The sequence below is a fragment of the Amblyomma americanum genome, chromosome 11 (genome assembly GCF_052857255.1).
Source record: "Amblyomma americanum isolate KBUSLIRL-KWMA chromosome 11, ASM5285725v1, whole genome shotgun sequence".
Classification (NCBI taxonomy): Eukaryota; Metazoa; Arthropoda; class Arachnida; order Ixodida; family Ixodidae; genus Amblyomma; species Amblyomma americanum.
In genome coordinates this window covers 21,909,883-21,928,011 of record NC_135507.1, presented here as the reverse complement: position 1 = coordinate 21,928,011, position 18,129 = coordinate 21,909,883, and the positions used below count along the sequence as shown (strand labels likewise).

General features: G+C 42.5%; 1 protein-coding gene across 1 annotated transcript; it reads right to left on the bottom strand.

Annotated features, from left to right (window-relative positions):
* Nucleotides 1-3,166: 3,166 nt before the first annotated feature.
* Nucleotides 3,167-17,545, bottom strand: LOC144111271 (uncharacterized). Its single transcript, XM_077644505.1, has 7 exons — nt 17,174-17,545; nt 16,990-17,070; nt 11,688-11,774; nt 9,844-10,038; nt 9,617-9,753; nt 6,725-6,850; nt 3,167-5,252 (listed from the first exon to the last, which is right to left on the bottom strand). The coding sequence occupies exons 1-7, from the start codon at nt 17,181-17,183 to the stop codon at nt 4,191-4,193; spliced, it is 1,698 nt and encodes a 565-aa protein (XP_077500631.1). The 5' UTR covers nt 17,184-17,545; the 3' UTR covers nt 3,167-4,190.
* Between the last annotated feature and the right edge of the window lie 584 nt (nt 17,546-18,129).

Sequence of the window (18,129 nt, the reverse complement as noted above, 5' to 3'; positions counted from 1 at the left end):
TACATTGCTGGACAGATATATCCAGTCTTCTCCTTTGTATTAGAAAAATGGCGAGCGCTGCGTTGCCTTACATTATACATAGTCAACTTTTGTTTTATTTAAAAGCCAATTAGTTATTGAAAACAAAGTAAAATCGAGGTTCCAGTTATTTTTGCAATGCAATAAAAGCTTTACAATTAATAATAATAATAATTGGTTTTTGGGGAAAGGAAATGGCGCAGTATCTGTCTCATATATCGTTGGACACCTGAACCGCGCCGTAAGGGAAGGGATAAAGGAGGGAGTGAAAGAAAGGAAGAATGAGGTGCCGTAGTGGAGGGCTCCGGAATAATTTCCACCACCTGGGGATCTTTAACGTGCACTGACATCGCACAGCACACGGGCGCCTTAGCGTTTTTCCTCGCAGCCGCCGCGGTCGGGTTCGAACCCGGGAACTCCGGATCAGTAGTCGAGCGCCCTAACCACTGAGCCACCGCGGCGGGTAGCTTTACAATTCAAATTCTTGTTTCTCAATTTTTGTTTTATATCACTGGATAGATAGACCTACTTTGTATCAGAAATACGGCGTGTGCTTCTTGCCTTACATAGTCATGTTTTCCTTTATTTCGAACCAAATCAGTTATTTGAAACCAAGTAAAATTAAAACTTAGTTATTTCAATGCAATATAAATTTTACCATCCAACTTCCTGTTTCTGTTTTTTTACATCTTTATTACATTGATGGATAGATGTATAAAGTCTCTTTACTTGTATCAGAAATATGGTGAGCGCCGCCTTGCCTTACATAAATAATAATTAATAATTGGTTTTCGGGGAAAGGAAATGGCGCAGTATCTGTCTCATAATCTTTGGACACCTGAACCGCGCCGTAAGGGTAGTCGAGCGCCCTAACCACTGAGCCACCGCGGTGGGGCAAGCCTTACATAGTTAAGTTTTGTTTTATTTCAAAGCCAATCAGTTATTCAAAACAAAGTAAAATCGAAGTTCCAGTTATTTTTACAATGCAATAAATGTTTGTCATTCAAATTTTTGTTTTTTAATTTTATTAGATTGCTCTTTTTTACAGCATCTCTTACAGCATCTTTTCCTTGTATCGAAAAAGTTGTGGGGGCCATCTTGCCTTACATAGCCTGTTTTGTTTTATTTCGGAGCCAATCAGTTATTCGAAACGAACTTGAATCGAGGCTCCAGTTATCTTCCTTATTTTTCGACTTTCCATCGAAATTTGCCACAACTCTATTTGCGCTGCGTTTTTATTCTGAAGAGTTTCAAAAATATCCCCGCCTCAACCGCTGGCTCATTTGCGGTGAAACTGTACACAGAGCTTGCGTATTATGGTAACTTTTGTATCGTAGCAAGTTTGACAGCGGTACTTACTGAGTTGAATCGTGCATGATGCGAAAACGTAATAGTCTACGTAGACATCGGCGAACCAAAACCCGCAAACGACGTTTTTTTCGCTGAAAGGCGGCAGTGGCGCTATCTTTTTTCGTCAGTGGAAAGCGTCATGACAAGGCCGCCGAGACGAGCGTTGCAAACAATATTTTTTGAAAGGTAAAGCCTCGTGAAATCAGTTCTGATATTTTTTCCGCTCACTTAGCCGAAAATGTTGTAAGCGCTTCAGTTGAAACAGACGAAACGGTCGGAACCAACGTTACTAGTAACGTTGGTCGGAACGGCATATTCAAAGGGCCCGCGCTTTTTGCAACGCCCGCCTCGGCGTCCTTGTCGTTACGCTTTTGACTGCCGAAAACAGATGGCGCCACTGCCGCCATTCAGCGAAAAACGTTTTCTGCGGGTTTTGGTTCACGGATCTCTACGTAGACGATTACGTTTTCGAATCATGCACGGTTCAACTAAGTAAGTACCGTTGTCAAACTTGCTACGATACAAAAGTTACCATAATACGCAAGCTCTGTGTGCAGTTTCATCGCAAATGAGCCAGCGGTTGAGGCGGGGAAACTTTTGAAAGTCTTCACGATAAAAACGCACAATACTGTATGGAGCTGTTTGTGGTTGTTTCAAGCGTTCCTAATTCCTACGAGGATCATCACGGACAGCGGCGAGTAAAAGCTGCTCACGGTGAATTACTTTTATTAATGTTTTTGTTACTCTACAACCTAAATTGTTAAGGTCAACTGACTCTACCACTCTTTCAACTCGCTGTGAATGCCAATAAAAGGCATCCATTTAATCTATCCATTACATCGGTGGCACTGTCTGCTTCAGAAGCAAATGCCACTCAGGAATTTTTCTTTCTAGTGTGGCTCTCTCCAAGAGTGGCTGCAGGAACAGCTATGCAAGGGTCATGCTTGCCTTTCCACATTTTTTTGTTTGCATGGTACCTCATCACGGAGTTCATAGCAGTTTATTAATGTCAACAATAAGCGTGCAAGAGCCCTAATTGCAGAAACGTTCACATTGCAAAACACGCCTACTTTGGTAAGTAAAGCAGCCTTAAATGCAGTAACCGCAAAAAATGCTAGAAACAGAGCTATGCCTGGGCATTTATTTTTTCACAGCTAGCTCATTGTTGGCTTAGGTGTTTAAGCTGATTACGCTATTGTATCAATAAAAACATTAAAAAAAAACAAAAGCTGTCTTTATAGCACAGCTTCAGTGAATCACTATATCCAATGTGTTTGGTTATTAAAGTCCAAATTGCATGACCCTGCAATGTGATGCAATCATAACCTTGCCTTAATGATAGCTTACCTAAATTTATACTACTGACATATCTTTTTTTTTTATCGCACAAAAGACAGCAACTTGGATCTGAAACTCCCCAGGCATAATTGTACAATAGGAAAGAGTTGTATACGCTGAACAAGATGGAATTTGAATTGCTGAAAGGATCGAAATGTTAAACCGCAGTACGCGATTTGACCACTACGCTAAGACAGTCTCTGTCGTAATGTGGTATATATCGTAATGCAGAATATTATATTGATCAGAACTGTTTAACATAGGACAATTCAGTAATTTGCAGGGAGTAAGAAAAATCTGCATAAGGAAAAGTACAGGGTGTAACAGACACTTTGAGAAATAATGTATTCACTTTGGTTTGAAAGGCAGGTATTCCAGCAGCACTTTTTTCAAAACGTTTATTCATGCTCAAAGCCATCAGCATGTGGCATTATCACTTTATTGTGCTGCAGGGGGTGACCAGATTTACCTGCAAGATTTAGCTGCATAGAACTGCTTCTATAAATTTTGAGATTGTTGCAGGTGCTTTCTTTCCGTGCCTGATCCAGAAAGCTCTTCGCCACATTTAAATTGGATACGGCCAAGAACAACGGTGATACTCAACTTTGACGAACGCCAAGCACACTAGCTGCTATCGCAAAGTTGTTCAGTTCTTTGTGGGCACAAAGTCTTCACTGAAAGCCTTTCACTGTCTAACGGACTGCCAAATGTTTGGCAATATACACAAAACTGTGCTTACAGCAAAAAAGGACTCATCAGAAATGCTTCACATCGACAATAATGTTCCACTTCTGCATGCTGGCGCATAACACAATTATAATTTAATATAACGTCCACCAGACTAAAGGATGAAGCAATCAATACATTATTGCCTAGAATTAAAAAAAAAAGCTTTTTCTGCTGAAACACCCCCTTGACAGCCAATCCACTATAGCCAACGGCATGTGGACTATTTCCTTTAGTAATTTCATCACATCACCTGCGCTTAAAAGCCTGGTTTTCGAGCAACCTACCTGAAATTCCTCTCCCTTGCTTGACACCAGTGCCTTTGTAACAAGAGTGCATATAGCACCAAATTTTTTGCAGCATAAAAATGTTCCAAAGGAAACAATGCTTGCATACATTGCAGATGAAAAATAACAGCAGTCATTTTGAATATGCACACGTGCCATTCATGTATTTACAGGCAAAAATATGAATTGATGGACAGAGTATTGGGGCAACGTAAACACGACAAAAAAACAAGCCATCGCGCTGCCACCCTTAATGCACGCATTGACTAGGTCATTGGAAGCTGTGGTGACAGTAGGAGACCAAACTCTCGTTTTCTTGAGCTGCTGGCTGCAGCTCATTTAGTTCCTTCCTCTTTGTTACCATTATATGGAACAAGCTGGGTACTTCGTAGGCTTCCCTCATCACTTCCACTTTCTTTCCCACTCGGTCAGGAGAAAGCCAGAGTTGCTTTGAGAGCCAGCTCTTCTTTTTCACAGACAAATCATTTTCATTCCAGCTGCTGACGCTTGTGTTCCTTTTTTATGTTTGATTCCCGAGCTCCCCTTGGCGGGCGAGCCTCTGATGTCAGTTCCGCTGCTTGTGGCTACATTTGCCTGGGCAAGGTTGCTGGCCTCAGTGAACAGGAAAAGTAACTGTTGCAGTACTGTGTGGTCATGCACATGGCAAAGAGATGAGAGAACTTGAGTGACCTTAGCTCTGATCTGTGACTTTATATTGTGCGTGGTTTGCTGAGATGCCTTGAGCAAATCTGATGCATGGTCCTCAGCAACGTGGTGTTCACAGTTCTCCATTTCAGATGCGGCAGCATTTTCTGCTAATTGTTCACAGTCCTCCATTTCAGATACAGCAGCGTTTTCTGCCAATTTATCACAGTCCTCTTCCATTTCAGATAATGTCTCCCTTTCGGTATCGTGGGCTGCCAAACAGAGTCCATCCCTGTAGGATGCATGGAGACCATTCTTAAGAACATCACTGTCGCCTGATACCACTTGCTGCTTGTCTTGTTCTGGCGAGTGAGCTTCAGTAGTTTCCACCTGATAGACATGAAAAAAACAGTTTGTCGCTGGTGCCTTGTCCTGCAGTAGCTCCACGTATGCGGCAACATTTTCGTGATCGGCAGAGCTGGATCGGTATTTCCGAAGCGCCCTTTGGACATGATTCTTTATATTTACCCTGGTAGGGTAAAAATCCGTACGTGTAGATGAGGGACATTCCTTGTTGGCAAACAGCACGTCTCTAACGTAAATTTTCAAGTAACTCTCTATCGCTTTGACAGAGGTCACACCCTCCTGCACCAGCTGTGCGATTTTTTTTGCCACATCTGGATTTACAAGTAGAGAAGAGCCTGCACAATCAGCACCAATATCGTGGTTGTGATGGCTTTCTGCATCAGACATGCGGATATAGAAGCGATGCTGGCGAACTACGGGTTTCCCACTGGCCTCCTCTTGAAGTGCCACCTTAAGTTGGGACAGTGCTTCCCTTGAAGCATTTTCACGTTCTGCCTTTGTGCAGTTCTCTGAGAGGTTCAACTAAAATGAAATGCAAAAAAACAAGATGCAAACAAAGCATTAAAAGCAGACATACAAGATTTTCCAATACCACTTTATGGCTTTCAACTTTTAACCTTGAATGGTAAAAGTATTAAGAATGGAATGTTCTATGGTCAAGAGCCTAAGAACCAATTTGTTGGCGTAAGCCCTGACATCATCATCATCATCATCAGCCTTACTACACCCAATGCAGGGCAAAGGCCTCTCCCATGTCTCTCCAGTTAACCCTGTCCTTTGCCAGTGAGAGCCCTGAAATGGTAAAAGCCAAATAATAAAGCATACACAGCCGACACTTTTGAAGCTAACACACTCGTAATTTTCAGCTCTCGTTCCCATTACGCTCATACTGGCTTATTAATATCAGCTGACATCTCAGAACAGCTATGTTTGGTATTTTTACATCATATAAGTTGACCATTTCTTCGAAATCATTAATTTTTCTTTATGTAGAACTGGTGCCTACTTATGATATAAACATGCTAAATATACTAGAAAATAGGTCACTACAAAGATTACTGTGTTAAATGCTTTCAAAGCATCTTCTAAAAATTGTAAATGTCAAATAACTTTGCCCTTGGATGTGAGGAACCTAAAGCCAAACTTCACAATTTCACTGCTTCAAAAACCATGGTTGATGTTTGTTCAGAAGTCAATGTAAGCTAATAGTACAATCTGTGGGCTCTTAAACGGCAATTGAAGAAGTTTTAGAATTCGAGCAGTTTAAAAGGGCCGAATGTACGAAGCATGCAGGTGAAGCCAGATAAATAGTTTTGTGCTAGCATTTGAAACATTGGCGCAATCGCCGAATAAGGCGGGGTCGGCGTTCAGGCTTCTCTGCGATGCACAGCGACGGCAGAGGCCCCGATAATGACGTCACATACGAAGGCGCTATGTTTCCTGTGAAGAAATAGTTATTTTGTGGAAGAAAACCAACGCCATCGAAGGTGAAGCTCATGAAGCATTGCTTGGCGGCACTGGACAGCGCACAGTAGCCTGCAGGCGAAGGCATCGGACATCTGGAATTTTGGCGACAATGACGTCACTATGAGTTTTCTCGCATTTCTCCAAAGCACTGAGGAGCCTGAACATCGTTGCTGTTTTGATCAATTACGTCACCATTTTAAATGCTAGTGCAAAAATACTTTGAACGCTTTACATTGAAGCTGCATAGATTTGACTTCTTGAATAACCCTCAATTCTCAAAAAAAACCATTTGATAGCCCATGTACCTAGCTGCTAAATAAAACTGCCTGAGAAATCTAAGACACTGCTTTCATAGCTACAAATAAACAGTAAATCACACTACTGAGCAAACGGTCGCATTTCACACTGTTCAGCTGTGAGCATACACCTGGCTTTGTCAGTTGGAAAAAAGTGCATTCATAATAAGCCTTGACTGCATCATGAATACAAGATTAAAAGATGGCACCCTACACAATAAAAGTGCATACCTTGAACTGCGGGTATGCCTCCACATGCTTCACATGCATCACTGCTGTGCAGCCCTTCTTTTTTGTTTTGTGACGTTTAACTACTTTTTGTTCGAAGTGAGTAGCTGAAGAGTCTGGTCCTCTTTCCTGCATGAACGAAACGAGAAGCATTATACTGCATTTATAAATAAGGTATGACATTGTTCAGGGTTCTGAGAACCTCCCCGAATAGACAGCAGAATAATTATTTCGTTATTTATTCCAAGTGTTGTGCTGGCTATTTCCCTATTATTTGAGCTGCCTATAGCCATGAATTAGCTGGTTCACATTAGTCATAAATGGAAAAGAAATATAATCGTGAAAGCAGTACTGGCAGTGATAGACGAAGGTGCCAGCAAGAATGGAAAGAGCATTGCTTTGATGTTTGATGGCTGATGGGTTCACTTTTTATGAAGCTGACACTTCATGCGAGTGCATATTACAGCAGTGGCCTACACAATTCAGGTACATAAACAACTTTACTGTTTTGATGCATAGCTGTACATGTATGAACAGAATTCAGCATCCATGTGACTGGAATTTCTTGGCACCCTTTGGCCACAAGAAAGCACCCATGACAGTCCACCCCTGGCACAGTGACTGTTTGTGCCAAATGACAATGTGCAAAGACTGTTTTGTTTTTTTTTTGTATTTCAGTTAAGTGCATACCACCCGAACCCCGTCCCAAAAAAGGAGGGACTGAAAAATTCCCGAGGGCTATTAGCGTAATATCTACATACCTTTCAAGAACAAAGTCGTTCATTTTGTGGCATGTAGAAAACAATGTGTGTGCGTGCGTGTGTAAAACGAATGGAAAGAACAAACATGACAACTGTCACGAACAAGTCTCTACTTCGTCTCACAAGACCACAAATACTCCCTCAAATATTTGAGCAGTGTTGTGACTATTTTTTAAACAATTATTGCAGTAACTGAAAAGGTAGTTTACAATGATGTTTTGAAATTTTAGCGAGCGTTTCATGCACTGGTTAAGTTAGCAGAGAGAGTCCGCACAAACAGCACTGTGGAAGCCTGCTGCAAAGTGGTGTGCTGCCATTAGTAAGCACGGTGTCTGTCGAGTCTCCTGCATGCAGCAGCTGGACACTGGTGCTCTTTCTTTCTCAGGGATGGAGCCACCAGTCGCGGGGTGAACGGAGGAACATGTTGCAGCACATACGTTCCCATTAGCTGAGATGGCCACAGCCTTCACAGCGCTGGTAAAAGACTTGTGAAATGCAGCATAGTTGGTCATAGTACACTTGACTTGGAAAATAAAAATAAGGCAAGCAAATGATTTCATCACATTTAATTTTTTTTTTGCTCCCACAGCCCCGAAAATTGTTACTAAAACTGAGTATGATGCCCCTGTATGGTGCTCAAGCTGTTTCAAGATAGTAGTGTATTTCAGTCACAAAACAAACCTTAAATTTACACTCTCATGTATCTTTCCCCAGCGCGTTCCTCGCCTTTTTCTATTTCTTAAAATATATTTCCTTAGCACTTACGCAGTGAGAAAGTCCGTTATCCACCCTACCGTTCTGCGTACATTCATAACTTTAACAAAGTCAAAATCATATATATCTTGCCATGATGATTGCATATTCTGAAAGTTTTGTTCGGTTCACATCATTGGACTAGAACAGACTTCGTGAACTCGTCTACTATCCAATAAAGAGCACAGGCAACTCCAAAATGCACTGGCTAATGCTGTATAATTAAGCCACACAACAAAATGTCTACTCTTTCTTTTTTTACTGCATTTTGTTTGCAGTGCCCTACTGTATCTGTTTATATGTTTTCTGTGGTGTACAGTGTAAATGTACATAGAATAAATATGTCCATATACAGAATGTTATTAATAGGTAAACATAAAATAGCCCTGTACAGAAGAAAAGGCAAAGCCAAGCTACCTTTTCATTCTTTCAAATCTGCAACTGAAGAGAGGAAATTTTGAGTGTGATCACATTTTGTAAAAAACTGTGTCGCCAAATATCCTGTGACCTAAGAAAAAAAGATGAGGCAAAACGACAAACATGCTACAGTGACCAGATGCCTCCGCTCTTAAAGCTTTTGACCACATTGGCGGTGCTGAGAGAGTTAAGGAACAACAAAGGTTATACGAATTAATTATTAGGAAAGGAAACATGCAGTTACTGGATACAAGCACATTGTGAGGAAAGGAAGGAGGAAGTGAGAGAGAGAAGAGAGGAAGAGGGAGCAATTAAGTTCCCGATTCATTTCGACCACCTAGGGCACTTTATGTGCACTGACATCACACAGCACATGCAGTTAAGTGAAATAAAATGCAGTGTTGAAAGCCACTACCACTGGGCTTTTAAATGTAGTAAAAAGCATATTTTAAAGCCTTTCATGCATTGCTTGCTATTTTTATCAGACATAATTTTCCACCTATAGCTGGGCCAGAATAAGAAAATACCAGCAGTTATTTTTTAAATTAAAGTTTAAACTGTAACATATTGAAACACAAGCTATATTTGTCACATAAACATGCTGTGGATTGTGAATCACTTTCTGTTTCAAAGACGAGCATGATGCTAGAAGTTCTGAAAGTAAATAACATTACTACTAGTCTGGAGGCCACATTAATGTGAAAATTGCAGAGGACGTGCTAACGAATTCATTACTCTGAGGAATATTATTTACTCAGAAAGTTGGCATAAAAAGGCACCCTATTTGCAGTTTGAAGGATGCTGAACTCACCTGAAACAAAAAAAGTCAATGCTAAGCGTAGCACATTCTCAAAAAAAAAAAAAAGCTGCAAGTTCTCTATGTAGAAAGACGTAAAGGTTAATCAACCCGTTCAGATGGGGCGGCTGCATGGTGAACTTTCCTATGTAATTCAAACATTCGTACCTGCTCGCTTCTCGACTCTTGCACCTTCTTTAGCTCTCGTCCAAAGAGGCAGCCTTTCAGTATATTCTGCACCACCTTGAATGGCACATCCTCCTTAACGACAACATATCCACGCTGGCTACTGAAAAGAAGCCTCCCTGCATGAACCGTGCACAATAAAAAGGGAAAACAATTTGTGTGAGCAACATGTACAAGACATGCAGCAGTGATACCTTGCATTCACGAACCTTTTGGACTGCTGGAGCACACAGTTTGGAAAGACACATTGATGGCAGCGAGATCAAGCTGAAGTCCCACAAATGCCTCGCGAGATGGTGCATATCCCGTCCATATAATTCCTTCTTTTTTTAAATCCAACAAATGTTTTCCAAGAATATCTTCTTCGGATGTTGGCGTGACATCCCTCAAGGCAAGGTGCAGTTCTGCAAACGGACGAAGCCTGCAACATTACATATACGAAACATAAAACGTCCTTCATATTCTAACTGTTTACACAACCACATGGACTAGAACATTCGAGGAGCACATCCAGCTTAGAATCAGTAGTAAAAGAATAATTGCATTGCCACAATATTCCTCTTTTGAGAGCAAGCCCACCGTGTGTGCGATGTGGTCTGCTGGAAGCAGGCTTTTAAAGACAGGCACTGCCACCACGTCTCATTTATGCAATGAGGCGATGAAACATGCATCATTATTGCAGCAAGAAATGTGCAAACTGTTGAGAAGGCATTTTCAACCTGCATTAGTAAGTTTAAAACAACAGTGATAAGTTTTAGTTTAATTTTTATGCTGCGAGGTGGCGTGATTAGTGGACAAGCTCCAATGCATGGACATCTAGGAGTCTTTCTGGACATCTTCTTGGAAAATGAAACAAAAAGCAAGCAAGTGAGCACTGCTGCTATTACTTCTGGTTTTACTCTTCCACCAACAATGCGATGACAGCCACCTAGAAACCCCAGCTTACGTTTAGAAATTTCTAAAGTGATAATAACGTGAAAGCGCTATTCTAATGGGCAAACCTCGATCAAGATCTCGTGATGTTTGTGGGTTTGTGATGCTTGTGAGTTTGTGCCAAGCAAAATAAATAAACAAAAATAAATCAAATACTTGTCCGTGACTGGGTATCGAACCCGGGGTGGCGTGAACAGAGCAGCTTAGCTGGCCACCACATTAGAGCACTAGGCTATCGCTGCAGCAGAGTACGCCTCGTGTTAAACTGCAGCACACCCTCGTGCTGTGCATTGCACGTTGCCTTCATCAATTAATACTACTATCAAACTAATCTTCGTACTTTGAGCTAAATGGCAGTAGTGACACAGAGATGTGAGCTGCATGCGTTGGAGTGGACAATGCTGTGGCAGTAGTACAGCGCTAGAGCAATACACGTTGGCGTTGACAACACTGCTACAAAAAAGCGGCACTGGTGTTAGGGCGCTCGGCTACTGATCCGGAGTTCCCGGGTTCGAACCCGACCGCGGCGGCTGCGCTTTTATGGAGGCAAAACGCTAAGGGGCCCGTGTGCTGTGTGATGTTAAAGATCCCCAGGTGATCGAAATTATTCCCGAGCCCTCCACTACGGCACCTCTTTCTTCCTTTCTTCTTTCACTCCCTCCTTTATCCCTTCCCTTACAGCGCAGTTCAGGTGTCCACTGATATATGAGACATATACTACGCCATTTCCTTTCCCCAGAAACCAATTATTATTATTATTAGCTTAGGCTGCTAGTGTACATTGCCACTGATGATTAAAAAGTTGAAGACACACATAACTGGCTCCCTGGGTGAGTGGACACCTCAACCGCACTTTCAGGTATGTAGCGGTGGTGTCCACCTGCAAAAAACCGTGCTTTCACACAATATTTCATGCTTAGCAATGCTAAACTACCAGCCATTTTTTTTTTCCACCTGGTGTAAACAATTCTTTCGTGGGGCAAGCAAAGCAATGAGCTTCCTTAGGGCATGTTTGCAGACCTACATGTCTCTTTTGCGTAGCTGCTCAGCCTATTACATTCAAGAAATACTATTCAATGCAGCACACTGGAAAGCTGGACAACAAACGAATCCTGCATACCTTGTTCATGTTTATCACGCATATGGGAAGTATTGCATGTACTACTTTGAACCACTTCCATGCTGTCAACCTGACTGGAGCTGTCGCCTGCAAAAACAAGCCATCATACGAAAGCACTTGGAAGCTCAGTGGCTGTTGTAAAATGCTGGAACTTATCACATTAGTGCTATAGGGTCACTGCGAAAGGCAAAAAAAAAAGGCATAGAGATGACATTTTAGAAGACATTAGTCACAAATGATATAATTGCATAAAGAGTAGCACAAAAGACTGACACAAACTACAGGACACAGCACTGTTGGCAACAAATTTAACTTAAAAGTAATCGAGATCATTCTGAAAGCAGAATACAGTTGAAGAAAACAAGTAAGTAACACAAGACAGCATGAAGAGCCAGCAACTGATAAATGGTGCGCAAAACCCCTAACGCGCCAAAAAAAAAGACTATTTCTTCCCAGTGAATTAATCAATGGAGCACTCACACTTGTCACTTAAGCAAACAATGTCCACAGTTTCTGTGATTTTACCTCTATCTTGATCTATGCTTTGAGCTGTGACATGAGACACCAAACACAGCCAGAACCACAAGCATGCACCTTTTAACTGGAACCTTTTGCTTTCTTTCTGACCGTTTACAATTCTTACACTCGAAGAGAGCTCTTTAAAATCACGTTAAACCCAATTTCTATCCAAAACTGTGACTTCTGGAGAACACAGTTTTCCAGTCCACAAAGCTGAGACACTGCACGGGAATTAGCGGATATCTTGTGCTCATTCCGGAGGGATATTTCCATTTCAGTGATGACTTTACACCACTTTTAGTGCTAGTTATTCAAGACACAGCGTAATTTGAGGGCAAGTTCGAAATGTATGCTGTAGAATCAGGAGGCCAAAACATGGGTGCACTGACCAGAGATGTCTTATTGGCATCATTGCATCGAGCACTACCAATGCTAAAAACTTTCTATTCCAACGCACCTGTGTGTTTAAAATGGTCGTTGTGATGTTGAAGGAATCTTTTTACACTGTACGCACAAAGGCAGGCAGGTCTTGCACAGACAGAAATACTGTAGCACTTACAGTACATTACTTAAGTAATGTAGTACTTCAGAAATACTACACTGAAGATCGTGATGCCACTACAAAATAAAGGTAATAAATGAGAAAAACCAAATGTAACTGCATTCATGAAATTTTAAGAGAAACCTGCCGTTGCTGTACTGTTTGACAGTCAACAAAAATAGAGCATTTTATGTTCCGCCCAAAAAACTAACACCTGCAGAAAAACTGTCTTTTGCTGCAAAAAAACCTGAAAAAAAACTGAATTTTTGGGAACTCTTTGTAGTCAAATAACCTGATTTTTACCTGAATATAAGCTCACAAAATATCACCTAATTTCTACCCCCCCCCCCCCTTTACAATTAGCAAAAAAAAAAAGCTCCTGATAATGCCAGGTCCTTCTCATAACTATGCTCGCAAAGCCTGTCACTAAGGCAGCATCCAGTCTGTCCAGTGTACAGTACTCACGGATTGAAATAGGACATTCGGAGCGCGTGGCCGTCACTTCATGGAGCGCCGCCCGTAGACGCTCATGGAACCAAGGTGGTGCATTGTGGTATGGCGTGAGAGGGAGAACATCTACAAAGCAGAATTGTTCCTTCCAGTAGCCAATCAGCCGGCCTGTGGTTTACCACATGCCTGCGTGGCACTGCAAGGCTAGCGCTCCGAATGTCCTATTTCAATCCGTGAGTACTGTACCTCCCTTCATGCATTAAAGACATGAAAAACTACACCTTCAACACATATCCCACGTAGCTGTTCCTGTTTCATTATCTGTGTATTGTGCTCTGTTGTTGATTGGAACGAATGAGATAACTTTAAGGATGCAGTTATATCTATGGACATACCAGTTACGTGACAAAGCCAACGCAAAATACTATGCAAATGTGAAATAACTGTGACCTTCTGTATTTCAAGTGTTCCACATTGTAAGCACAGCTCCTCCAAGCAATGATATTGGACATTTTTAAATATTAGTAAAAGAAATAATAGTGTCTTGTGTAAATCACACTTTCCCAATTCTCGCCACTGGAGTCTGGAACCCATTTTTGATTGCGTAGTGGAAGTTGCTGGCTACCATATGGCATGCAGCATGTACAAAAAAGTATGCTGTTATGGCTACTTCCGCAATTATACATTATACATCCCCCCAGCTGAGGTCCTTTAACATGCACTGACACTGCACATCCACTGGGAACTTTGACGTTTTGCCTTCATCAAAGTGCGGCCGCCGTGTCCGAGATCCGATCTCGCAACCTTGGGTTCAGCAGCTGAGTGCCACAGCTGCTAAGTCACTATGGAAGGTCAAGCGAACTGTTTGTGCTGTTGTTGACCACTTCACTTCACCTGACAGCTGACAGGTGGATGACTGAAGCAGCGCAGCTCGATTGCTCCAGAACAAAATTTAGTTTCAACACTGCAGTCAGGAGAATCCAACAAGCTAAAAAATATATAAAGCAAGAAATAACTACAGTTAACAACCGCCACACAACAGCCATGAAACTGCAGAAAAAAAAAAGAGAAAAGCTGCTCATAATTTTTTTGTACTTGCGTGGCTATTTAGGGGAGCACAAAAATTAGACATGGACAGAGCTGGCATCCTTATAATGATATTCTAGCACTAACTTGCCCAATCTGCCACACTGGTATGGCTACGTTCAGGCGAATGTTATTGAGACTAATTTTTGAGCAGTTGAGTAAACAGGAGCACAGAAACCAAAGAGTGATAGCAGCACACAGATGTAACAACAGGAATTTGTGCCACTGGAGCAATCACACTACAGCTGAGGCAAAAAGGGGCAAGGGAAGGAACCACACAATTGCCCTACTCTGGTCTGAGATTAATGTGTTCGTGTTTCCCTTTTTTATCATCTCATGGCTCCCATTTTCAAAGAACACTGAAACGACACTGCAAAGTCATGAAAATTCCTTAATACACAGCTGCAGATGATGGCTCAGCTGCGACTACTCACGCAACTTTAGCATCAGGTCTGGCAACACAATCACAATCTCTCCACATAGAATGCCTGAAGCTGCTACACATAGTATCTCTTCATTTTTAGCGCTTTGCATCACTAAATTAAATTTAACGAGCCTTCCATCACTAAACTTTCCTCCAGCGTTAACCTTTCTCCATTTGTCACACTTATATGTACAAATACAGCTTCTTTTCTGTGACCATTGAACTCTGGAAGTCACTGCCTGGTAACATCCATACTTTATCAATACATAATTTTTGGAAGTCGCTGTCTCTTGTTAATATTCACCTTCTTTTGTTAATGCTTGTAATGCATCTGAAATTCTTATTGTCGTCTTCTCCTCTGCCCCACTCCTGCAACAGCCTTACCAAGGCTGAAGTACATAAAAACAAACAAATAATTGTACATGCTTAACCGGTGGACAGCACACGCCCACTTTGATTTACAGATTGAAGGCTGAAGATTTGGTAAGCAGGTGCCTGTGTTCACCCACTGTAAAGGTGTCAGTCAACAGTTTGTTGTTGCTCTGCGTGGCAAGCCTACACATTAAAAACCGATATTATCATGCGTGTTGCAGTGCATACTTGACAGCCGCTGCCTCACAGATATGCGAGCAACATCACATCAGTGGCAGGTGTCACGGTCAGCACTTGCCTCGTTCACTTGTGCTGTTAATGCTGGGTAGTACTTGCGATGCTATAGAACAGCACCTTCTAGACACCTGATGGACAACTGAATGCAGAAACAAACCACCCCTTCTAATCGTCTAAAACAGTTGGCACCCTCTAACAATTCTGGCAGGTGTCTGCTTTTGCACTTTTGCGCTGCACTATTCTGTGATAAACAACAAACTAAGCACAAAAAGCTACACGGTAGCTGCATTCAGCTTCACCTTGCTGTTTGACACTTTAATTAAGCAAAGTGCAAAAAAGGTGTGGAAGCAAAACAGCTTTCAGTTTTTAAAGTGTTTACACTTGAATTTTCACTAGATTCAACAGGATGACTGGAAAGAGTGTAACACAAGGGAACTCAGATGAAACACACACAAAGGCGCTGAATTTTAGTTTAAATGTTTAATGAAATGATGCCTGCACAATATATACAGAACATGAAAGAATTCACAAAAATGAAAGGCAATGGTGAGGGGCAGTAGCCATGCAAGTAGATGAGACGGTGTGGCACTGTTTCCAGTCGGCATGTGTCCCCATAAAACACCAGAAACAGAAGTTACACTCAACTGCTATTACACTTTACCAGTGTTGCAAGGCCACATGCACCACTGCAACATGCAACACATGCACCACATGCAACAGAAAATTACTATCCGCAGCATTGTACAGGCGCAAGCAACGTCAAAGGGAATACATGAGCGCGTGCCAGAGTAAGGCAGCAGCATGCTAGTAGCTATTGTAAAAAGTTGCGGTCTGATCTGCACTATGCATGGAATACCCCTCCTGCAGGAGTGCATGTGTGCTACATGCCACGAATGAGTTCTGTGTGGATTCATACGCAAAAAGCGCTATCAGTAAACACGCAATTAGTGGTCTGTTTTGTTCCGTTATGCATGTTTTTTGTGCACACCAACCAAGTGGAGAACGTCAACTTCAAGTAATTCAGAAAGCTGGGCGAGGTGCTGATTAATCTTTAAACCTTAGCACCACTGTAAAAGGACGAAGACGTAGAAAAAGCACACGGGACAGTTGATGACCAGTTCATGTGCAGTTGTTGTCCTCTGTGTTTCTTCTATGTCTTTGACAGTTTACTCTGGTGCTACGTTTCAAAGGTCAACTTCAAGCGAGACCTTGTCCACCGGTCAGGCTTCTTCTGCGGCCGAGTATCCAAGGACGTCGTGAATGCTTGAATGGACTGCACGCTGAAGATGCCACTGTATCAGACATTCATCGCTTTGCTCTCGGTCGTTCTGGCTTCCGTGGCACCGGGTTTGCTACACGAACCTCTCTTCACCACTTCTGCTACACATGTCGAAGTGGTCTAATTCGTTCTGTCGTGGTACATGTAACGTTCAACCATTTTTTTCACCTGTGCACTGCTTTTCTGCCATAAAGCCGTCGCCTATCAATGGAGACCACTAATTTTTCAGAGTGGAAATGCCTCCTAGAAACATGCACAGGTGGGCTACGGCCAACTCTATTTCACTGCGTACAATGACCTCTTGGCAGCAAGAATATGTGCGCTCGTCCCATACAGTGCCCTTTACACCATTACAATGTACCAGTCGCATCACAATACCGACAATGCTGCGTACCTTGTTCATTCGTAACGAGTACTTCCCAAGGGTCGTTCGCACCATCGCTGGTTTCTACGTCGACCGGCAGTGCGCTGTAGTCTGCGGCGAGAAACAACCAACAAATTATCCGTAAGCTAAGCAGCAGACGCCTCTCATCGAAACGTCGTTCCATGCCAGATATGCGACACTGCTGCATGCTTACCGTGATCCATCACAGCCTCCTCTGGATCCACTAGCTCACATCATGTAAGCCTGCTAAGGTCTGATGCACTTTGAAGCAGGCTTATAAAACGACTGCGGTGATTGTAAAGTTATGCAGCAAATATTAAACGCACAGGGACAACTGTGAAGCAGACAGCAGAGAGTTGTAGCCGGACAGCCGTACAGCAAGTACGGTAACGCGTTGCCGTTGTTACCGTTGCCAGGCTTGCCAATCCACATTTGCCTTACGGTAGCAATTGCCGTAGTTACCGTGTTTACCGTACGGTAGAGCTAAAGCTGCTAAAGCTCTCTAGCGCTTTACTAGCGCCAGAATTCGCGCGCTGCCGACTGTCTTCTGGCTGGATACGGATCAGCTTGGCTAGGCCCGACTCTGTTTCAGTTGCCCCACTCCACGTTTTTTTTTTTTTTTTTACCGATCACCTTTACTTCATCTTCACCTTTTTATTTTATTCGGACAATGCTATAATACCTGTGAGGTACTATCTGCATTTATTTATTACTGTCATCGCACGAGGCGTTTTTACAGCAGGCCAGCAAAGTCTTCGGGAAAGACGTTTCAACGACACTAGCAGACGACAGGATGTCGCTACACACAGCACGTATGGAGCCTCGTCTGCTCAGCTTTGTGCCGTCCCGCTGCGCTAAAGTCGCGAACTCTGCTCTTTATTGTGATGCACGTTCCCGCGCTCTAAGCCCAAGTTATGCCATCGGTGAGTGATAAATTCAAGAAAGAATAGGTGGAAAGCCTCACCAGGAAGCCGACTTTGCAATGACTGCTTTACTGAATTATGTTTCCACCGAACCGGAGCGAGGGCGAGGCTATAGTATCTGGTGAGGTGCCGACGATGTTCTGCTGGTTCACATTAGCGCCTCCAAAAGGTACTGTACTGTTTTTTTTTCCACGGAGTGTATCAAGTACTGTTTCATACTGTATCA

Coding starts and splice junctions, on each gene's coding strand:
- LOC144111271 (XM_077644505.1), bottom strand. Junction 11,775..16,989: donor ACTCGTTACGAATGAACAAG/GTACGCAGCATT, acceptor TTGTTTTTGCAG/GCGACAGCTCCAGTCAGGTT. Junction 6,851..9,616: donor AAGAGTCGAGAAGCGAGCAG/GTACGAATGTTT, acceptor TCGTTCATGCAG/GAAAGAGGACCAGACTCTTC.